This window comes from Penicillium odoratum (assembly GCF_028828045.1).
Source record: "Penicillium odoratum strain IBT 22623 chromosome Unknown utg000002l_segment0_segment0, whole genome shotgun sequence".
In the NCBI taxonomy this organism is placed as follows: domain Eukaryota; kingdom Fungi; phylum Ascomycota; class Eurotiomycetes; order Eurotiales; family Aspergillaceae; genus Penicillium; species Penicillium odoratum.
In genome coordinates this window covers 842,549-865,010 of record NW_026643144.1, presented here as the reverse complement: position 1 = coordinate 865,010, position 22,462 = coordinate 842,549, and the positions used below count along the sequence as shown (strand labels likewise).

General features: G+C 47.0%; 8 protein-coding genes across 8 annotated transcripts; 2 read left to right on the top strand and 6 right to left on the bottom strand.

The window, feature by feature from the left end:
* Positions 1–482: 482 nt before the first annotated feature.
* Positions 483–1,391, bottom strand: N7520_002359 (uncharacterized protein; the record flags this gene model as incomplete). Its single annotated transcript, XM_057136294.1, has 1 exon — positions 483–1,391. One exon carries the CDS (start codon positions 1,389–1,391, stop codon positions 483–485), a length of 909 nt encoding a protein of 302 aa, XP_056998980.1.
* Positions 1,392–3,907: 2,516 nt separating this feature from the next.
* Positions 3,908–5,213, bottom strand: N7520_002358 (VOC family protein; the record flags this gene model as incomplete). The annotated part of the gene is made up of 4 exons (XM_057136293.1): positions 3,908–4,387; positions 4,447–4,670; positions 4,948–5,146; positions 5,202–5,213. 4 exons carry the CDS (start codon positions 5,211–5,213, stop codon positions 3,908–3,910), a joined length of 915 nt encoding a protein of 304 aa, XP_056998979.1.
* Positions 5,214–6,298: 1,085 nt separating this feature from the next.
* On the top strand, positions 6,299–8,506 carry N7520_002357 (uncharacterized protein; the record flags this gene model as incomplete). Its single annotated transcript, XM_057136292.1, has 7 exons — positions 6,299–6,485; positions 6,591–6,670; positions 6,728–7,014; positions 7,076–7,393; positions 7,450–7,592; positions 7,655–7,786; positions 7,935–8,506. The coding sequence occupies 7 exons, from the start codon at positions 6,299–6,301 to the stop codon at positions 8,504–8,506; spliced, it is 1,719 nt and encodes a 572-aa protein (XP_056998978.1).
* A 706-nt stretch (positions 8,507–9,212) lies between these two features.
* On the bottom strand, positions 9,213–10,337 carry N7520_002356 (putative isopropanol dehydrogenase; the record flags this gene model as incomplete). Its single annotated transcript, XM_057136291.1, has 1 exon — positions 9,213–10,337. The coding sequence occupies one exon, from the start codon at positions 10,335–10,337 to the stop codon at positions 9,213–9,215; it is 1,125 nt and encodes a 374-aa protein (XP_056998977.1).
* An 805-nt stretch (positions 10,338–11,142) lies between these two features.
* N7520_002355 (cytochrome P450) lies at positions 11,143–12,846 on the bottom strand (the record flags this gene model as incomplete). The annotated part of the gene is made up of 4 exons (XM_057136290.1): positions 11,143–11,321; positions 11,375–11,641; positions 11,690–12,350; positions 12,400–12,846. 4 exons carry the CDS (start codon positions 12,844–12,846, stop codon positions 11,143–11,145), a joined length of 1,554 nt encoding a protein of 517 aa, XP_056998976.1.
* Positions 12,847–13,086: 240 nt separating this feature from the next.
* On the bottom strand, positions 13,087–14,877 carry N7520_002354 (putative serine peptidase, family S28; the record flags this gene model as incomplete). Its single annotated transcript, XM_057136289.1, has 3 exons — positions 13,087–14,365; positions 14,410–14,624; positions 14,674–14,877. The coding sequence occupies 3 exons, from the start codon at positions 14,875–14,877 to the stop codon at positions 13,087–13,089; spliced, it is 1,698 nt and encodes a 565-aa protein (XP_056998975.1).
* Positions 14,878–19,655: 4,778 nt separating this feature from the next.
* On the top strand, positions 19,656–20,608 carry N7520_002353 (SDR family NAD(P)-dependent oxidoreductase; the record flags this gene model as incomplete). The annotated part of the gene is made up of 4 exons (XM_057136288.1): positions 19,656–19,936; positions 19,990–20,219; positions 20,270–20,371; positions 20,415–20,608. 4 exons carry the CDS (start codon positions 19,656–19,658, stop codon positions 20,606–20,608), a joined length of 807 nt encoding a protein of 268 aa, XP_056998974.1.
* A 70-nt stretch (positions 20,609–20,678) lies between these two features.
* On the bottom strand, positions 20,679–22,308 carry N7520_002352 (uncharacterized protein; the record flags this gene model as incomplete). Its single annotated transcript, XM_057136287.1, has 2 exons — positions 20,679–21,949; positions 21,996–22,308. The coding sequence occupies 2 exons, from the start codon at positions 22,306–22,308 to the stop codon at positions 20,679–20,681; spliced, it is 1,584 nt and encodes a 527-aa protein (XP_056998973.1).
* Positions 22,309–22,462: the final 154 nt, after the last annotated feature.

The following is a 22,462-nucleotide window of genomic DNA, read 5'->3' as shown; positions in this document are numbered from 1 at the left end:
TACGCCAACCTGAAATACCCTTTCATTGACACTTGTTCATTATAAAGCCATTGGTCCGTCCTTCTCCAAGTAATTTATATATGCAGGTTGCATGAATACATTCATTATGAATTGGCGAGAAGTTTCCCTGGTCGCTTTGAACGCCTCTTTGACTCCATTGAGAGTTTCTACCGTACCATCGCCGATGCAGGTGCCCTCCTGAACAAGCAATACTACCTTATTTCGGGCACCCAGCAATTCAAGACTCTGCCCCCAGTGGAAGATGTTCAAAATGCATGAAGAGCTCTTCGACGACGTTACCCACAAATCGCGGCCATAGCAGATGAATGGCGCCCGATTCTGCAATACTGTTCCTTCGAAGGCAGATTTAGCGGCACTGTACGATACAAACAAAGAAATAATTCGAACATGCCTCACCAAAAGAAGCTTCTCCTGGCTGATTCGCGAGAATGTGCTCGTATTTATCATCTTTCATAATTTTACTAACCAACATAGTGCATGCCAGTGATATCCCCCATATCGTTGAAGAGCGGCCTCTTATCCGTACCATCAACGCGGGAAGTGTACACCCCCCCCATGAGATCACTGAAATAGAGGCGTTGATTTTGTGGATCTAAGCATAAGCCAATGGCTTCATGCAGCTTGCGCACCAAGATCTTCGGAGGGGGAGATGCTTTTCCGTCGCTCGCTATATCCATGTTGAGAGTATTCACCGAGTTTCCAAATGGTATATCGCCGCGGTCAGTCCAATAAATGATGTTTTTTACGAGATCGATGGCCAGGTCAATCGGTTCCGGTAGATTGTCAAGTAACACCTCTACCTCGGGGGACCGAGTACAGAGTTCGGTGTCGATATTGAGACCGGTGCGCAAAAGTCGTCCTTGGTTCCCCTTCGAGGGTCCTTTTTGAGTCCAGTAAAGCTTGCCCCTATCCTCGTCCAGAGCGATTCCCACGCACCAATTCCGGGGATCCTTGCGATCGTCCTCTGTAGTTCCTGCACGATACAACACTTCAACATTGCTTCCATCCTTGTTCGCGCGCATGATTCTCATTCCTTGTCGGTCGCACCAATAGACCTTCGCGAAATGTTTTGATAAGACAATTTGCTTCGGAGTGTGAGTGACTCCTTTCGGGATGATTGTTGTGATATTTTCGCCAGATAGGTCGCACCGCTGGATAGAGCCGTCATTGGCCGCAGCTTGACCCATGTTGGTCCAGTAAATGTGCCTTTCGTGGAAATCAACAGTAATGCCGTCTGGAAAGTCTTGAAGCCCGGTGACAAGTTGGCGAAGGTCGGATCCATCGGAGGCGCAGGATAGGATTCGACCGTTGTAATCAGGAGATGACGACATTCCCATGTCTAGAAAATATATTCGGCTGGTTACCGTCATGGCGAAAGAAAGTCCTGGCGTAATTTGAAGTTGTAGACGGGAAAACTATCCAGTGCTTAATTGTTGGCCAGAAGCAGATTGCTTGATGATGACAACTGAAGTCCACGGAAATTGTGGTTCTGACTTGAACGAAACTCTTCGGGGTCAGCTCTTTATCTGTTATGAAGGAATAAAAAGATGAAAAATTACTTCGGAAGAGTCATGCGTTGCGGGCCGGCTTAGATTGAATATATCCGTATCAGTTCGGGATACCGGGCAATCTGCCCGTGACCCGCTGGTTTATAGATGTCATTCAAAAGACTCATTTCTCCACAAATCCGCCCCGCTCAATCAATCAATCAACCAATCAAAGTTCTATCAACCTGATGGAGCCTACATAGTTGCGTCAAGATATGCAGGCGCTTGGTCCGCATCCGAAGCAAGACCTTGGTCCGTAAATCCAGACAAGCGGTTCGCAATAGACAGTCGTACAAAGGAAATCTGGCCTTCCGCGGAAGGCCGGTACAGGAAGGAGTGTTGTAATTCCAAGGCCGACGCATAATATAACCCATACAGAGGTATTTTCATAACGTTAATCCCCACTTTATCACACTCAAGTGAGGTGAAGGCGAGACCATTTTCATCAAGCTTTGATCAAAATGAAGTCATATAATGTCGTACATGGCTTTAAAATATCAAGTCAGAAATTGCTCGAGATAACGTGCTTTCTGTTACTGTGGCTATGTTCCACAAATACTTTTGCGCAAAGCGTATCTTTGCCACCTGCTTGCAATTTTCGCCTAGAAACTTGTCAAATTTTGGCTCTTCCGTTCGTGGAAACCACCGATTTAGTAAGGACAATCCGAGCCGCCTAAGATGCCTTCTTGGACACATTTGATACGATTTCTATACGTAGAAGACGGCCAATTGCACCTCGACCTCGACCAGTTGATGGACATAACTCGCGATGTTGGTTAAGAAAGCGCCAATGGACATGATGTCGCAGCGCTCGATTGACGGAACCATTTTTGATGGCACAGCAACCAATCAAGTCATGCACGTGAAGTAGGTAGGCTTCTTGTTTTTTGCACATTTGCTCGAAGGACATTGTAATTCATTGACTCAGTTACTGTCACGAATCTCGCGAGCAGACTGCAGCTACATCCGATGTATGGGTTTTAAATACACAGATCACGCAGATGAAAGTATAATCCATTTACCGCTAGGTACCACGAGTGCAGTGACGCAATGGGTTCGGATTAATGTGAGTAAAATCAAGGAACCCAATTTACCTGTACCCGAATTCCCAATTTTTATCACCAAGCCATATACGTTTTCATTGGCCCCGAGCTTTGTGCTGTGGCCGCCAAATCAGCGCGGAGCGTTGCTGAAGAAGATGCACTGGACTATTTATACCGACAGTCGAGTATACCGCTTCCAATGACGTGTCCGCACGACGCCTCCAAAAGGCTCCTACGGAGTGGTATTGTTCAAAGGGCCTTGATGGAAGTGGTCCAGTGGGTCAGATTTTTTTATATAATCCTCTGCCATGAGGTCAACACTAATAAGAGCGGTCCAGGCTCTGTATTGGTCGCCCCATCTATAGTGACACAGCGGAAAGAATCGACACCCCCCTATAGATACCCATCTTACCGCCTTGGGAATTCTCACCGCCTATACAGAAACGCGTTAGATCTAGTGCCTGTCCAACACGTTGGCCGCGAGTACCTTATGTTCTACCAGCTAGCATCGGGTTGAAGCGCTTACTGAATGCCAGGGCTAGTATATGCCATACTAGCCATAGTATAAAGAATTGAATAGGGGGTTTAGTCTGACAAAATATCATGTAATAAATATATGAATCCAGAGGGGTGTCAATACTTTTGCTGTGTCACTGTATGATCAAAAACCCGCGTTATCTTACAAGAAGGGCCATTCTTAACAGCACCACCGTGCAGAATGGGAATACGGAAGATTCCTTACCTTTCACATGGCACCACCTTACAGGCCGGCACCATTAATCTGACCGGAACGTCAGCGGCCATTGGCAAACCCGCTAGCCAAGAGTAGTCCTCGACCGTAGCGATCAGATTTCAGTCAAGATTGATCAGATTGGGATACTACTGAGCAAGGTACTATAGGGAGATAGTTGATCTAGTAAGTCTCGATGATTGCAATATTGGGGAATCTGTCATATTTTCTGATCAACGGCAAATTCGATGACAGAACTTTGCAATTGGAGGCTATCTCAGCGGTAATAAAAGTCAAGCTGAGGTGTTGTTGAAGTACTTGCTAGCGGTATTCGTCCCGCCACCCTAAGAGACACTGTTCATGCATCAATAGGCTTACACCTATATCTATATTCGTCCTTGGTCCGTATGCCAAGGATATTGACGACCCTCCCAATATGCTACATATGCGATATAGTCTTCCTTTGGAGGAAGCAGTAAAAAGCAGTAATACATTGACAAATAGTCGACATTGACAATTCTGTTAAATCCAAGATTGTGTACTGTTAGATAACAAGAAAACTGTTATCATTGCAAAAATGCCGCTGGCACCTCGGGACCCCACACAGCCAAAGACGCGTCACCAGACAAACCATAACCGACCGGTGTTTTACAGTTGACGATGTCACCATCTGCGTAGTGTTCAATCATGTTCCCAGTGGTGTCCCACCAGTAATCGAAAATTTGAGATCCGAGAATGTGACGACCAACTCCCCATACGGACTCGTAACCTTTCTCGGCAAGCCATTGATGACCTAATTTTTGAGTATCAAAGTCATGCACTTCAAACGAGCAATGATGAACATGCGGAGTATCGTTGGCGTTGAGGAATATGCTATGGTGATCCACATAGTCCTCCCCACGGTCGATGTGCGCGAACATTGCAACATTCTGCTTTTGCCCTTCCTTCTCCGTGTACATGAAGTCAGAGGGCACTATGTTGAAAGTGGTTGTGTAGAAATCCACGAGTGCTTCGAAATTCTGGGTACAGAGCCCATAATGTCCAAGCTAGCAGTTTTATCAGTCATGATTCTTCTGAGGCATGGAAGGAAATTTGGCTGACAAACCTTGTGCACGGCAGCAGGGCCAGGAGTGAATCTTTGAAATTTGCGGACTCGAGGCTTTTCGTTCTCAAAGTTGTAGATAAGTTTCGGAGGGTCCTCAAGGGAGCTAGATGGCGACTGTCCCCAGATCAAGTTGATAGGAAACCCATCGGGATCAGTTAAAGTCACAAGGTAGCCACCGCCGGGGGCTTCAGTTAGTTCCTGGATCTCACTGGCTGAGGGTAACCCTGCTCCTCTGGTGGCTCGTCAGTAAAATCCAATTTAGACGGGAAGTTGTCTTCGCCATACTTTTCCAGATCCTGATATGTTTCCACCAAGAACGTGCCCCCAAGGAACTTCTTAGGTCCTTTTCGAGCGTAGTAAACGTATGGATCTGGGCCATAACCGGAAAACCAAATCTGGTCTTCAGTCTTTCTAGCAATCTGCATACCGAAATCTTCATAATGTCAGACTTTGCCCACGCTTAAAATAATTGCAACTCCTTATTGGCGGTTAAATGCATACCGTGAAGGAAGGTGGTGATCAACTCAAGATCGGGATGCTGGTACCGCATGTGAACGAGCTTGACCAAGCGAATTTGCTTATCGGTTTTGATGCCGCAACGTTGCCGCCAAACCTCTTGGGACTCTTGTTCATCTCCCATGGCACGAACATCAGGGACTGAGTCCCCATGATTTGCCTCAATTTGAGGTTCGGATGACTCCTGCGATTCTCGTTAGCGACAATGCAACTTCCGCATCCCAGATGATAATCCGCACCATCTGATCCATAACTCGATATTTGAGCCGAAAAAGCTTCTAGTGAGCTTGCTGGTAAGTGAAGAAAGAGACTTCAAACGAGGAATTCAATAAAAACGCACGCGGACTTCCCTCTTCACACCGACGCTTTGCGAAAAGAGCCCCCATAATAACTCGTTCAAATATACCGCGGTAGCACTATTACATGTCGTCATCGCAGTTGAGACCACAAGCTTATGGGAGAATTATCCAGTTTACTGGATGTTTCCGGTAGAAACCTCCGTAGAACCGAGGAGGCAACCTGCGGGGAATGTCCCACCGGATATAGAGAAACAACCGACCATCTTGGTGGACGACTTTCTGAGCCAATGGAGTGTTTTGAAGGAGGCCGAGACGCGTCTTTAATGGCGAAAGATCTTGTACAAACCCCAATAATTGAGACTGTCTATAGAAGAGCGTCATAGCTGTAAACCTTTTTGGAGGCGGTGGATTTGGGCCCACAGTCGTACGGAAAATCGGATGCGCTGATCACTCCCAACGATCTGGTAAGAAGCAATAGAATTCGGACGAAATTTGCTAGGAAAATCGAATCTTAGTTTGAAATGTAAGTAATACATGAGATATTGAACGATCTTTGTGTCCTCTATGCTCAATTATCATGTCATTATTTTGTTTATATTATGAGAAAATAAAAAAAATAAAAAAAATAAAAACAAAAACAAAGAAAAGAATAAGGTGTTTAGTATGCATTCGGGCCCATCTAGGATTCTCCGTGCTGCCAGCTCAGGAGCCGCGACGAATGTTTGAACAACCAATCTGAGGCCAGACATTGAAAAATGCGGTGACGCCATCGATTTGATGGGCCCACTGGGCTGCGTCGGAGGAATACTGGTTACCCTTGGTCATTTCTCTGGGGTGGGCTTCCGTAAATCCGCCCTGTGGGATCCGCCGTTCCTCGGCGTTGTATGAAGAACTCCAATCCTAAATATAACATGCTTTGCTATCTCTTCACAGCATTGTTCATCTTTTTTTAAACCTGTTCCAGCGGTCAAGTGTTGAGCTTTCTGCCTTCTTATCTATTATTTTTTTCTCTCTTTGCGCGTTTCAATCTCTGAAAAATGAACACAAAGGACGAACCGGAGACCGTTGATGTGGTGATTTGCGGATGTGGCCCGACCGGGGCGTTGTTAGCAGCCTATTTGGGCAAGTTGTCGATCCCCCATATCGTGCTTGACAAAGAGAAAGAGATCACGACGGATCCTCGCGGCATTGCACTGGACGAAGACGGAATTCGCCTTCTCCAAGGTATAGGTCTTTATGAACACATCTATACCGATATTGGTCATTGTAATATATCTCTTCCTGGAGCGTCTTATGCCCACATTGTTTTCTGACTTACGACTCGCATAGGCATGGACAGTTTCAAGTTCATTGGAGGTACTGAAACGTGTTTGGGACAAGCTCCTTTCTTGACTTTGGATTATAGCACAGTGAGTTACGCTAATGCAGAACAATGTGGTATTCATACTCATGCCATACCCAACTAGACCGAAGGTGGCACAGGGCATGTCGGATTCATTTGTCACAATCAACCGCGACTCGAAAAGCATTTGCGGGAAGCAATGACGTCTTCCCCATTTTGCAACTTGAGAGCCCAATCCGCCGTCACCAATATTTGGGAAGAAGATGATTGGTCTTACTGTGTCTACAATGATTCGGAGGGGGTTGACCATGTCATTCGCTCAAAATACTTCGTCGGCGCCGATGGGAAAACAGGATACACAAGAAAGAATTATTTGGAGCCGAAAGGCATCGTGATGGAGCGATCCACGGAGTATGCCATCTTTATTACCGTGCATGCATCGTGATTGTATCACTAATGATTAATAACGCAGGACATTGTACGATGAGACGTGGGTGGCTCTCAACTGGCATATTACACTACCGACACCAATCACTCATCCAGATTTCCCTTTGTGGACTTTGGGTTACTCGCCAGAAGAAGTGTACGATCTGTTTTTCCCCAGAGGCCAGTCTTTCTTGTGTAATCCACAGCGGCCAGCTGTGTGTGGACGGTTTGGATTACCGTCGGATCGACTATGGCGTTTTGAATTTGTTGTTCGCAAGGAAGAAGATGGTGATTTGATGGCCACCAATGAAATGGTCGAACGTGTTGTATCGCCCTACTTCACGCACAAAGGCGACCGCTACAGGTTCGATTGGAACAAAATGTCTTTGCATGGTATCAGACCTGCTGACCTGGTAAAAGCTTGAATGAAGACGTGAAGTTCCCTAGCGACTGCATAAAAATCCTCCGATCGCGCCCTTACATGTTCTCAGCACGATGCTGTAATTCGTGGGCGCTCGACCGGGTGATCCTATGTGGCGATGCGGCGCATGTATTCCCTCCCTGTAAGTTTCCTGGTTGGGCGAATGAGGAACGTACGTTCTCCGGCACTGACATTGAGGTTTAGACGGTGGTCAGGGAATTGCATCCGGCTTTCGCGATGCTGCCTCGCTCGCCTGGCGCCTTGCTCTTTTGTGCCGCGACCGACCTTCAAAACAACCTCGCCACAAGGAAGTATTGTCAGGCTGGTTTTTGGAGCGTAAGCAGCAACTGGAAAACTCCCTTTCTTCGACGATTTGAAAATGGTCGATACGTAACGGAAGGGAATCCACTGAAGATCTTTTTACGTGACGTTTACTATACAATCGTTCAACAGGTACCTAGTTGGAAACACGCTGCGGAACTAGGCCGACGTCGGGAGGGAATGGTGCATTATGAGCATTTACCAGGCCTACCGTTTCTGCCGGACATGTTGGGCGGTATGTGCGTACCGCAGGTCTACTGCAAACGGCTCGAAGGCAATAAAGACGAAGTCTTGTTTACCGACGATGTTATCCTCCGACCGGAAGAAGGGGGTCTCTTTAGAATCTTCGGATATCTTAAGGACTATCAGGGACTCCAGTCGGCCAAAGCGATGTTACAGAACATCGAAAAAGTTTCAGGTGGAGAGTTCTGTGCATGCGATGTACCATTCATTATTGAATCGGGTCCTGGTTCTTCATATGATGCTTGCCAACAAGATGCCAAAGGCTTGAAAGGCCTTTATCAGATTGCAACCGGCGAGGATTTCGCCAAATCCCCTTTGTGTCGGCGAAGACCGGAGCCTCGTAATTTTGACCCCTACTATCTGGGGAAGAAGATACAGTTGAAACGATTTGTCGTGCTGAGGCCGGATCGGTTTATTTTCGCCGCTTGTGATACCCAGGAAGAGCTGGAGAGAGCGATCACAAGTGCTGTTGACTATTTGAAAGGGAAATGACTTCGATTTGACTTACGCACAGCGTAACTACGAGGCTCCATTGGCGCAGGTTTTGCAGCTCTGAATGTATATACGTTAATCCTTCAAGTACCTAATTTAGTGCCGCCCTTTTTTCTTATTTTCATACCATGACGCGCCTTTGTGAACTGTATTCTCACTATACCCACTCCCCTCCACCAAACAAAACCCCAAAATATACGAAAGTCTTTAGGATTCGCATGTGGTCCACCATATTAGTAACAGGCGTGTCGCTTAAGTATGGCTCAGCAGCCCTGGGTATGCCCTAGCTGAGATTGCTCGTATGTTGGTGGGTGGGTAGGAATGTAAAGAATAAATGCTTAATTGCCACTTCTCTGGTGAGCCCAGTGAGACAAGCTTCATGAGTCTGTTAGCACTTTCGAATACTATAGAGATGCTGATAACAGCATCTGTCTTCGTAGCTCCTTAGGTGAGACTTGGCCATTTCTTTTTGCCGATTATTCTCACAAATGGAAGAAGTATTCATATTGAATGGTATTGGTCTTGCGGAGATGTATGCATGTTTTCTTGGTTTTGACTAATTCGATGAGAATATCTAAAGTGTCGTCAGGAGGGTGCTTGGTTGATATTTGAATAGTATTACTACTTTTCATGAATGAACCCTAGTAGGATAAAAATTATTCTAATGGTCCCGAGCAAAATGTGAATGCATTTTTTCCCATTACGCCTAATTTTGACCTGGCCTTAACACAACATGCGCCCCCCAGCCGGTCAGCTTCCTCGCCGCCTCAAGTGCATCGTCGACAGATTCCAAGCCGAATTCCTTCGTTTGATGAATCCCCGCTTTAGTACCCAATGCAACAAGTCCCGACTCCACCATTTGTATGAACTGGAGGATTTGAGGTCGTGAATACATAAATCGACCCTGCAACCGTAGACTTTTGAACATGACTTCCAAATATGGCACCTTAATTTCCCCTGACATTCCTCCCATGATGACACACCTTCCAAACGAACGCAAGGCACCAACACCAGAAGAAAGCAACGAGCTGTTCGTCACGGCAGGCGGGCAAAAGTCGATGTATACATCTGCGCCATTCGAATTTCCAGCTGCGGCTTTAAACAGTTCAGTGTTGCGAGCAGTGTCTTCGGTAAGGACAACAGTTCTCAATCGACTCGTCGACGCATGGATCGTTTCCAGAGCTTGAAGCGCCGCAATATTCCGACCAGCAGCCACTACAGTAGCACCCATTGCAAGCGCCACAGCTACCGCTGCACCCCCATACCTCCCCGTAGCAGGCGCCACAATCACCACCTCACCAGGCTTAACATCAACTTCAGATAACCCACCGAAAGGAACGAGAAACACAGGTAGGAAACACAAGTCCGATATCTTATATCCCAGCTTCCTGAGTAATAGATCCTCATTCAGCGGATAAAGGTTCTCCAGAGGGAAACGCGCGTATTCTGCATACGTCGCATTCCTCCACTCCCCATCCATAAGCTTCTGTGCCGCCGGATATCCGCCTCCATGAATTCCATAAAGAATAGTCACAGATGGATCGTCGCGTGCTCGGATCGTGATGTCGCATAGTACCATCTGGCCCGGCGTGAGACGGACGGCGTCCGGTCCAACCTCGAAGACTCGCCCGATGGCAGTATTGCCAGGTGTCATAGGGAGAGAAAGTGGGTATGGACGAGAACCATCTAGCACTTCGCGCATGTAAGGAACAACATCGGCTGCTAGGATTTGAACGACTGCTTCGCCCGCTTTGGGGACTGGACGGGGCAGAGTTTCCAGGACTAGTGGTTTGTCGCGGGCGTGGAGCACGAGGGCTTTGTGAGTGGCCATTTTCAATTATCTGTATGTTTTACTGGTATTATCGGAGCAATAGAACTGCTTCATTTATAGCATCTTTGAAGTTGTACCAGCTTTCGGCTGGGGTTTAACTCCGTAAACGCCGGATGCATGACATCACTATCTGCTAGGGATGCAACTCCTATACCAAATGCGGGGGATATATACGGCATGGTATACAATCACTTAAGGTACAATCGATAATATTCGGAGCTTAATCGCCTCCGTGATCAATGATCGTAAAATTTGTTCGTAGAAAGGCTCATGTGCTGTTTGAATCTCCCATCTACAAATCTGTGACGGTGCAACTAGTGAGATGATTTGAAATTTGTGCAGTATTAATTGATATACGAAGTCTCAATGACTAGGCTTCTAATCATGGTGATTGCATACTCAAAGCATTGAATCTTTCTACATCATAGAGAAACATCTTCCGTCCAATCAGAGCTCTCTACCCCTCAAAGTGGGCCGCTTCAAGTCCGGGATCTCCCTTAAATCCGTGGTTGTTTCAAATAGGTGAATTGTGATTATGATCAAATGTGCTCCTAGATCGGAACTTAAGTATCTACCGTAAGTTGAAGGTTAATTCCACAATCTTGGTGCCGCAGACGAAAAGTCAACAAAAAATAAACTTTTCTTGACTCACCGGCTACCATAATGTTATCACCGGGTATAAATTGCAAAGAAGTCTAAAATGAGAAAACCAAAGTCTCGAATTCACAAAAGTACATACAATCCCAACATTGAACCATTCCATCCCAACGTTCCAGAACGTAAATCATGAATCAAGAATGAAAACCTAAACCCTATTCGAAGAATACAACCGCACCGAAACCCCAGCATCGTGCATCATAGTCAAATTAGACTGCTTAACAGGCTCTTCATCCAACCCGAGTCTCGGATCAGCATTCTCAAGTGTATCAAAAGCCTGCAAAAGTCTAACAACCGTATAACTCGCCTCGGTAAGCGCATATTGCTCTAGATGAGATTAGCTTTATTCGGAAAAATCAATTCGTTGAATCAAAACTCACGCCCGAGACATATCCGAGGTCCACCGTTAAAAGGTAAATACTCCCATCCATGTTTAGCGTTCTCCTCCCACCGTTCCGGTCGGAAGGAGCGTGCATCCTTACCCCATAGATCTGTGCGGCGGTGCATGGCGTAGACGTTGTAAGAGCACATCGTTCCCTTCTTAATATAGATAGGGGATTGTTGGTCCGGTCCACCACCGACTGGGAGGGAGGTATTCTTCGTTGCGACCCGGAAGTTTATCGGGACCGGCGGTTGAAGGCGGAGGGCTGCGTTGTCAGCAGGAATTAAGTTCAAAGCTCAGGAGATCAACATACTTTCGTTGAGGACGTATCGGAGGTAAGAAATGTCTTTAAGCTTTGTGTGTGTGATCTCTTGTGGGTTCTTAGAATCCCCGAATACGTCGACGATCTCGTGACGGAGTCGGATAAAGACATTTGGATGCCGGGCGAGATAGTAGAATGTGGAGCTTAGTAGACTGGCTGTCGTATCACGCCCGGCGAGGAGGATGTTCAACATGTTATCGCGTAATATCTTCGGATCATCGGTGTCGGCGGCGAGTGCATCGAGGAAGATGTAGCGACTGTTATTCTTGCAGTCGGCATTACGCTTGGATTGTAGCGCGACGTTCACGTAGTGGTCGACTACTTCGTGGACTTGGCTGTTTGCTTCGCGGAATGCCTTTGGGTTGACGAGCCAGTAGAGTCCTTGGGCGCGTGCTCGAGAAGCGAGGTAGTCTTGCGCGATTGTGAATGCGTCGGCGAAGCCTTGAGCGTTGCGGACGGCGGATTTGGCGAGCACGCCGGTTGTTTCGGATTCGGGGAGCATGCAGCCTACTGATTCGCCGAAGAGAAAGTGGGTGGCTGAGTCGAGGGTTAGAAGGAAGAATAGGCGCTGGATATCGAATCCTGTTCTGTCTTTGGGGATGAGGTCGAGGAGGTGGTTGATGTGGTCCTCTAGGAGGGCTAGATCGGCGACCTGGGAATCAATTAGAATATGGGACAAATTTCATGGTACTTGATCATACCTGGTCTCTGGTAAATTGTGGTCGCAATAGTCCTCTGGCATGCGACCATCCCGCTCCATCTAGCGTAAAGATACCATCTCCGAGAAGAGGATAGAACTGCTCATGTCTGGTGCCGAGGCAAAAATCCTGGAATTGAGTCGCCAGGATAGCCTTCACATTGGCCGGTTCAATGGTCGTCATGATCTCTCGACCAAACATTCTTTGTCGGAAGGTATTTCCATAGATGGAATATTGATTGGCTAAATAGTCGATCCAGCGCTTTTCACGCACGGCTTTACTCAAACGAATAAACGCCAGAATACCGAAGAAGTTGGACGAACCGGTCGCACAAGGTTGACAATGCAGGGATTTAGATTGTTTACGATGTTGGTGTAACTGAACAAGGTAACGCAAGACCAGGAAGGTCGCATATAATGCACCAACCACGAGGACAGGACTGAGTGACATATCGAGATCTTCGATATCATGAGATCTGAGGTGAGCTCAGGAATAAGATAAAGAAGATAAAGGAATCTAATAAATAAACATCTTATTTGGTACATTAACATCCTCGGTTCAATCCCATGTGAGAGAGTCTGAAGATCAACCACCCTAATTACAACCGGAATGCACCCGAATCTCTGTCGATCTCTATGAAATCAAAGGCTATCCTATCCGGGTGGTTTCCGGGATTACTCACAATCCGGACTATTGAGCTATTCCCACTGCAGGGGGTGCTGCAGGTATTTGAGGCTTGAAACAAGGCAGCCACTCTTTCAACGCATCGTAAAAGTGTCCACGTGAAATGTTCCCCGGTGCAAAATCAGTCAAAAAGTCAAAGCAATGCTCCGCATTAGGCATTATGTAACCGAATAACGTATTCTCCGGCGTCTCCACACCACATTTGGGGATCTCGGTAGTGAAAGTCACGTTCTGTGGGGCCGTGCTTTCCGTGGCAAGGGGGGAGAGTGGACGCCAAGGATCGAATTCCCCGCCGCTCCAGTAAACGTTTGATGGGCGGATCTTCCAGCCTCCGGTTTGATTGTTCGTTCTATCAGTCAGGGGATGCCTTGGGAGAATACCTGCTGCGACTGCATCGGGGAATTGGCGGTTACAGGTGAATTGAACGTAGTCGAGGGATTGGTACCGGGAGAGGAGAGAGTGAGGACCAATATTGTTGGTTTGAAAGTAGCCCCATTCTGTGCAGAATTGCCACGTCCAGCTGATCATATCTGGGTCCGTAGCTGGGGGAGCCAGGATGCAGGAGGTTTGCTTGGTTGTGTCTTGGCCAGCGCAGTTGGTATGGTAGTTGAAGTTGACTAGCTCGATGAAGGTGGGCCAGGAGGCGAATTTTTTGGCCATGTACTCCTTACCGAGGTAAGGTGCGAGACCTCCAGGTCCGGCCACGGTGCCAGTGGGTGGATCTGTTTCGAGATGGTCGCAGAAGGATCCTAGACTGCCTTCTCCGCCACCAAAACCGTATGACTGGAAGTAGCCGAAGATGCCAGCAATCGCCGCGGTAAAATCGCCATTGTTGTTTACTTCGGCGCCATCCCCGAAGAATAATTTCTTGATTTCTGCAGCGGAGGATGCATTCTTGGACAATTCCTCATCAACGTATTCCATTGCAGCCTTGATATCGCGGGTGCAGTTCAGGTATCCATTGGCGACCATCGCGGCGTAGACTTGATCGAAGTAAACACTCATGTCAATGCGGGCCTCAACGGGTGCTGACGATGCAAAGGATGCAAAAATGGTGTCGGGGTACTTGTTGCGAGTGAAAGCCGAGCGCATGCCAGAATAAGAACCTCCAACCATGACCCAAGGCACGCCAGATGGGGTAAGATCTGTGGTGTTATAATTGTGGCGCGTGAAAGTCTTCGCAAAGAAGGGAATGTCGGCCAATGCCTGCTCATTGTTCAGGTAGAGGAAGTTCTCTGGTGGTGTGTCGACACTAACATTGTACGGTAGTGATTTGCCGTAGTAGCTGCGCGTGTAAGTCGAAGTCCAACCCGGATGATCATCACCTACCGATGTTCCCAAACAATGCCCATAGCACCATGCTCCTCCAGCATTTCCACAAACATTGACGTACTATTCCCCAGCTGCACCCTTGCTGCACTCGCTGCAGTCGATTCGCCAACATCATAAATGAAAACCGGTCCACCTTTCTGATAATACTTTTCTTGCACCCAGTATCGATTCTTGTAAGTCCCAACCGAAGCATTGGTATGATCAATCGGCATCTGTACAATCAGCATCGCTCACATCAAACCACTGTTGATTGAAACCTACCACAAAGAATTCCTCAACAATGCCGTTTGAGTTCTTCTCAGCAAGAGCATGTACTGTGTCCCTCTTACTCAAGATAACATCAGGACTAACCCCCATCTCAGCCATAAGCTTCAAATCCCGTCGAAACGGCGACGAAATTCCCATGGATGCCACACTCCCCACCACACTCATAGCCACGGCCCACCGCATCGTAGCAAAAATCATTTCCCCTCAAAAATAGCAGATAAGATCGTAGACGGTTCAAGAATGTAGATGGAATCATGATGTCGATCAGCGAAGTCGCTGGTATATATGGTTTTGATTGAAATTCACCAAATCCGAGAACAATACCACGGGGGACAATGTTTGCGTCGATGGAGGCAGCACAGGTGAGAAATCGATTGGCTGAATGGAGATTCTGCTAATACTAAATCAAACGTGGGCCCACTTCTATGCATCTTTGGGATGCTCTGAACATCTATTGGTTATTCTTTGGAGATTAGCTACTGCATGTTGTATATGGCTCCTTCCTGTTTGGTACAGCCTGCATATATCATTTTAATATTTTATCATTATCATGCATATAAGTACAAGACAACAAGGGTATTAATTCATGGTCTTGGATGACTGCGATGATGATTTAGGGTAATTTCCGAGTGTTGTTGAATTCAGCCCAGTCTAAAAAAAGGAACCACGAGGTACAACTTAATCTGCCGAAACCAGATTTTCGATTCCCCATGTGGTGGATCGTTTAGTTGCAGAGCAATAGTAACAACAATGAGTGGGGAAATGTCCTTAGTATTGTTCCCCACTAACCCCATCTCGACTAGCTCAACGACATGACTTAGCCACTCAGCAAATTCAAGAACATCACGAAAACCTGACACAGTTAATTGAATTAATTGATCAATCTTGTCACTTCTCATCCCTTGCTAAGTTGAGTTTGGAAACGGTCAAGTGGCGTGGGCGGGAATGTTAACCGGAATGTAGATCATGCGTCTCAGAACAGCACCATGGCTGATTTGGTGAACAGTCACGTGTCATCGAATCAACTCCAATAACATACTAAATATTTGATTAATGCCGTTTATAAGTCTTACATGTCATGAGATAAGGTCTTTTTATGACGTGCCGGAAGGGAAATAAGGGTAACACAATATGTCTTGTCGGAGAGATGGAGAACAGGCAGACTCATTGAAAAATAAGCTTCTTCGTACCCAGTAAGATCCGTGTTCGCCACACTCTGCAAGTACCCGGAAATGAGAGACTTCCGCATGAGACAGATGATCCGAAGCCGAACCTAAGCCAAAACTGTATGTCATCGGCATCTAAAACCGGCTTCCAACAAACCTGGTGTGAAATCAAACACAGGGAGAAGCTTCACCCTGATCAAGAGTATTCTCCTCTTTCTTCCTCATTTTGGTCACTGACATGAATTCCAGAAACTATGCGATTCCAGCGACTATGCTCTTCTCTCCTTGTTCGGAGTCATGTAGAGGCAAGAGAGTTGTACTCAATGCACTACCACTCCCTCCAGGACCACCGCCGCCGCCATTTTGAGAGTTGTTTTGAACAAATAGCTCCAGATGGACTTAGAGTCTCTTTTTGACATTTCTTCAGTGAACAGGATGATGACTGTGAATGACGATCCTGCCGTAACTGTCATGCCATTCTGGGCATCGGGTGATACTTGGAACAGGCTGGGCTTCGTGTATGTTACTAGATGTCTGTTCCATATGCCTTCTAACTTCTCATAGAAGAAGACATGTTTAAGAACCACTCCACACCTATCTTGCAACATCAAAAAGATCAGGTTCTGTCTACAAATACCAGTTTCTCCGAACTTCCCTGTAGCCAGCTCGTTGATAATTAACCTGGCATGACTTTGCTGTTGAGCGAACCCTTCAAGAGCAAAGGTATATGCACGCCTTGCCTTGATGTTGTAGCTATCGAGATGTATAGAGAGCTGGCCCCGCCACAAGAGATGTGGCTGGTGGCAAACATAGACAATAAACTCCACTGATTGGTAGTGGGTATTGTAGCCCCTCGCAGAAGTCGATTAGTGATTGTCAGACACTGAGCCTAGGATCAAGTTTAGAGGCATAGTCCTATCCACTGGCTGAATCCCCTGTCGCAATATGTTGATCCTTTTCAGATCATTCTCCGAAGGACTGCGCAACCGGTTGGAACTTTCGCACTTTACTCTTCAATAGAGTCGTGAACCTTCTTTCATTCTCCTGAATTCTTTGACTTGTCTCATGGTACTGCCTGCAAAGCCTTTCTTCCCAGCAAAGGGACAGTGTGGAGTCGTGGTTTTGTATAATCCGGGAGGAGGCACTACCGTATCCTAGTGTTGGTGCCGATTGAGCATCTAGATCTACCCTGGGTGTTGTAAACACAGAAGCCAGATATCTCTGGTCTTTCCGCCCAGAACAGGCGGCATTTTTCCAGGGCCACCACCAACGGTCCTTATTCTCGATCATTATCACCTTTGCTTTGGCGCTAGCTTTGTCCAAGCAGATCATTCTGTCGAGATGGATAACGATAACGAATAATATCCCATGCATCTCGCTGGATAAGGATGGAATTGAGTCCTGAACTCTTTCAGCCATCGGGTTTCGCCATGATGATTCTGATCTCGTCCTAACAGATCCTCAATCCTGATGACATGAAAGTGGGATCACCCATCCAATATGGCACCATCAACACTAGGCATCAAACTTTGATTTCCGTTTGCGGACTGCCGGAGGTTTGTTGGATGGCCCCATCATCAAATTGCCATAGTAAGTTTCCAGTACAAAGGTTTCCTGCTGTTATTTTCGTAGATCCAGTCTCACTGATGTCGTTCGAAGTGCCAAACGTACCATTGTTCACCGACAAATATTGGGGAGTACTCGACACTTCCCGAGTTCTAGGAAATGTAATCACACAGTTAATGTTTTCAATACCGTAAAGCCCTTCCACCGAACAACATGCCACGGCGGTGTCTGGAATTTCCTAGTGTATCATCATTTATGATGATACTTCATGTTTTAGAAGAACGTTGGGGAAAGCAGGTTCGTGTACTGAGTAAGAACGTATCTAAGTCGGACTCTGGCATGTAAGCCGTCGTCGTTCCGCTTGTATAGCAAGGCATCATCTCGAAGCGATGTTCTGTGACCCATGGCATTTTCACCTCACCAACAATCGTCGCAGTGGACTGATTGGATTTTCCCATGACTATAAAGTCGGGAATTGTTCGATGCGAGATGTTATCGCATTTCGAGTCCGAGAAAACAAGATCAAGCCCTTCCTCACGAGCAATGGTATTAATAATATGGCCAACTCGTTCGTGGAATCGGCCCTGCAGACCAGTTTCAGAAAGAGGCTCACAGGCAGGGCCATTTCTCTCCGGTCGAGAACAATTTCTGGAATTTCGTTCATTGGAGTTCCTCAGAATATGATGTCGCAACCCTGATGTGCAGGTCGGATCACATATGCCACGGGAAATAGGACGGACCTCTTTGTGCTAGGCCACTTCACCACCAAGCAATAATATTAGCCTGGCTCATCGTGAAAAAGCTCGGTTATCAACTTACATAATTATGGTTGAACCTTGGGAAAATCCGACGCGGGTAACCATAATTTTGAGTAATGGTAATCTTCACAAGTTGAGGATCCTAGAATTGTGGACTGATGAAGTGGTCTCCAAGCCACGATCAATCATTAGTGCCGGATTTTTCTAGCCTTGTTTGGGAGAGGGCGGCTGCCTCTAGATATGATATAGGATTTCTTCGACAACTGGAGTCTCGGATCCCACGAAACGCAGGCAAATTCATCTGCAGCAAGCTGGTCGTCAAACTTGGCACCGGCAAGATCAAGGGGGCATCACTTACTCTTCAAACGATTGTTGTCTTGACGCTCCATAATAGCATGACTTACATATCCAGTCATATTTAGTCAACATGAGTGTCCCGGCCTCTATGAACAGGGCTCTGTGAACAGGCCCTCAAAAATGGTTTTTTAATACCCAAGGATATGGGTACTGAAAGGTTGCCATATTTAGGAGCCAGTTCTTCTGACTGTGGAATGAGGACTTAATGACTTGTGACTGGAGTCTGCGAGCGCCTAAACTGCGGTCTCTCTTAATAGACCCGGGGCAAATTATTCGTCGCGGTTGTCCAACTTTTGCCAGGCGAGCGACATGATGTCATAATCGTTTGCGCAGGGAGAACCAGCTCCTGTGGCTATGGTGGCGGTTCTCCCCAGAATTGTAAGACATTGACTTTGAATTCCCTTGGTGTTTCGAAGCGCTTCATTAAGTTGGTGAGATCGTTCCCAGCTCCGGTGTTGTCAACGAGGTCGTTGATCTTGTTTTTTTTTTTTTTTTTTTTGGTGGTTGGTCGTCGGAGGTGGAAGGAGCTAGGAGATATGAGGTAAGTACAATAAGAAAAAGAAGATTTTGGAGATCGGTAAGTGATTGTGAGGGATGGATGAGGGAAGGAGAGGAGAAAGAGAGTGAGAAATATATATACAACGAATTTTTCCTTTTCGAATATCCATACCTTACTTTGTCGAACTTGCGCTAATGTTAGACATTGCTTACATCAAGAGTAATGAAGGTAAGAGAAGGTGAAAAGGTTGGTTTCAGCTTCTTTGTTTGAGTTGGGGAAGTCGCCGTGTAGTGTAGATGGTAAAGGCAAGAATGCCGAGGAGAATTGCGGGGCATCCTCGGCATTCTTGCCTCCACTGCACGATCTTCAGAACTGAGTCAACTCCCGTTGTTGAGTTGCAGAAAAATGGGGATAAATCCTTATTAGGGATACGGTGTGAGAAAATAGTCAGAGTCAAGTTTCCGTCACTTTCGAAAGTCCACTCGGTTCACTTGCCTAGTTTCGTATATGGGGTGGACTGGAATATATAAGCTTCAAGTGAGCAGTAAGCAACTCACTCGCTAAGGTCTCTACAAAGTTTTATCAGTGTCAGATATACAGACTTACAGGTAACACTGAGAGATCGTTGCCATGGCATCCCTTCGGCTCCAAAACAAGGTAGCGATTGTGACTGGGTCCTCTTCTGGACTTGGTCGGGCGATCGCACTCAGATACAGCACCGAAGGCGCCAAGGTAGTCTGTGCTGACCTGAATCCGACATCTCGGTCAAAAGAAGAAAGCGAAATTGCCACGCAAGATCTGATTGTGAAAGCTGGCGGAGAGGCGATCTTTGTAAAGACGGATGTTGGTGTTGCAACCCAGATGGAGGAGTTGGTGAAAACGGCTGTGAAGACATATGGCCGACTGGATATGTATGACATGCCTCTATTGATGAAAATTATTTTGCTCACTCGTCTCATAACAGTCTGGTGAACAATGCCGGGATCAGTATCGAGGCTCGATTGCCCGCGGCCCTTCATCTCACTGACGAGAAAACGTGGGATACGACCATGACTGTGAACGCCAAGTCTGTGTTTTTGGGGTGCAAGTATGCATTGACGCAGATGTTGGAGCAAGAGCCTCATGAATCCGGCGACCGGGGATGGATCATCAATATTTCCTCCATCATGGGGATGATTGCGGGGCCTGAAAACCGTAAGATAGTTCTAAGCTCCCATGTGGATGAAACTGATCCCCTATTCTAGCATCTTATTGTGCATCCAAGGGTGCCGTGAGTCAATTGACACGGCAAATTGCGCTGGATTATGCCCCGCATAGAATTCATGCGAATGCCATCTGTCCTGGATGTGAGTTGACTGGATCTTTTCATGACGATTGCTGACTGGGTAGATACGCAAACTGCTATTTTCATAGAAACAACCACAAATCATACTGCTTGGGATGATCTGAATCGTCGACACCCCTTAAAAGGACCTGGCATGCCGGATGATATTGCCAAGATGGCTGTTGTGCTGGCTAGTGAGGATGCTAGCTGGGTGACGGGTGTTTGTCTGCCTGTTGACGGTGGATACACAGCTCGATAGACATGACGCCAGGGACTAAAGTGCGATGTAGAAATAGTATTGGATATATAAAGGAAACTCGTCATCAAATCTAAATACGTTCATGAACCAATCGTCCCGCAACCCACACAGCCTTGACATTCCGGTCATCACCACCCCAGACCCATTTATGGATTTTCTCTTCCCACTTCTCTGTGCCGAAGAGATCAACATTACCAATCGGACCGGGCTGAACAAGATTTCCAGGCCCGTCAGCTAGGTCTTGCCATATATCGCGCACAGAACCCAGCTGAATCAACTGCGCATCGAAAATCATCCCTTCGTCAAACCCACCAAGATCATCCGCCATATCGACGACCGCAGCGCCACCACGCGTGGCAAGGTACAAACTCTCCTCTACGGAAAGTTTCTCCCTTCCAACCAAACCTGCATCTCCGCTCCCATTCGCATGGTGATGTTGATGCTCCGCGAAAGAGGTCGTATGACTCAGCAAGCGAGACGCAAGACAAGCCTGTCTCGTGGCTTCGAGGATACTGGGACTGTACCCACCACTCACATCTGTTCCGAGACCAACCGTGATCCCCTCATCGAGCAAGACACGGACAGGTGCAATACCAGACCCGAGAGCGGAGTTGGAAGCAGGACAGTGCGAGATCTTTGCATCGCGCGCATGGATCAATTTACGCTCCTCTGCTGTGAGGTGCACGGCATGAGCGAGGATAGTGCGTGGCGTAAGTAGATTATAAGTGTCATAGACACCGGCATAGCTGCTTGATTCCGGGAAGAGTTCTTTGACGAGAGCGACCTCGTTGACGTTCTCCGAGATATGCGTTTGGATGTGTAGGGGTGGATTGTATGATGCAGCGAGTTTACCCAGGCCCTCGAGTGCAGGGCGGGTGCATGTCGGTACAAATCTAGGTGTGATGATTGGTTTCACCAGTGTGCCTTCAGGGTCCATAGCGTGGATATATTCAATTGTAGACTTTGTTGCTGTTACTGAGTCTGTGGCTGAGGCGTCGCGGTAGTAGTCAGGACAGAAGGATGGATTATCCATGCAGACGCGCCCGATGAAAGCTCGTTGACCTTTGCTGTGACACAGACGAGCAAGGGCGTTTGTGGCGGGGACATGGATGGTTGCGAAGTAGGAGGCGCATGTTGTTCCGTGTGATAGAGTACGGGAGATGACCTGGTCATAGATGCGGATGGCGGAAGGGGGCGCATCTTTGGGATTGTTGGTGTGGCTTGGGGTTTTGGCGCCGAAGCCTGATTCCATGGGGAATGTGTATTCCTCCAGCCAGTCTAGAAGAGTGGTTGAACCGAAGAGTCCGGCATTTGGGTATTGTGGAGCGTGAATGTGGGTATCTAAGAATTGTTAGATATGAAGTGCGCGTGTGGACGTGAAACTTACCAATGAAGCCTGGGAAAAAAAACTCGTTTAGCTCTGAGTTTGAAATGACAATCTTCACAGGTGTGTGCACTCCATTCGTGGTCGCGTCAAGAATGGTATCAGCATCGACCCAGCCATTGCGCGTTATCAATTCGTGCATCTCGGTTTCATCTTGAATCTGCCAGTCATAGCCCTTGATGCGACCATCAACTGCAGACACCCAGAGTGCACCATGATTGCGAACTAATTGTGGCTTGGACCGAGGTTTGTCTTCTAGACGAGGCAGGTGAATGAAAGTGCCAAAGTATACCGTCAACTCATATGCAGATGACATGATGAAGTCTGATTCTAGAGTTGCTAAGAAACCCGGATGAATCAAGATAGAAGCAGAGTCGATGTTTATCGGTTCTGAGAAGTCTAGTACAAATCTAGCAATATAATGCAAGTCTTGGATGTAGATCAGGATCCACTCAGCAGTCACAAAAAGA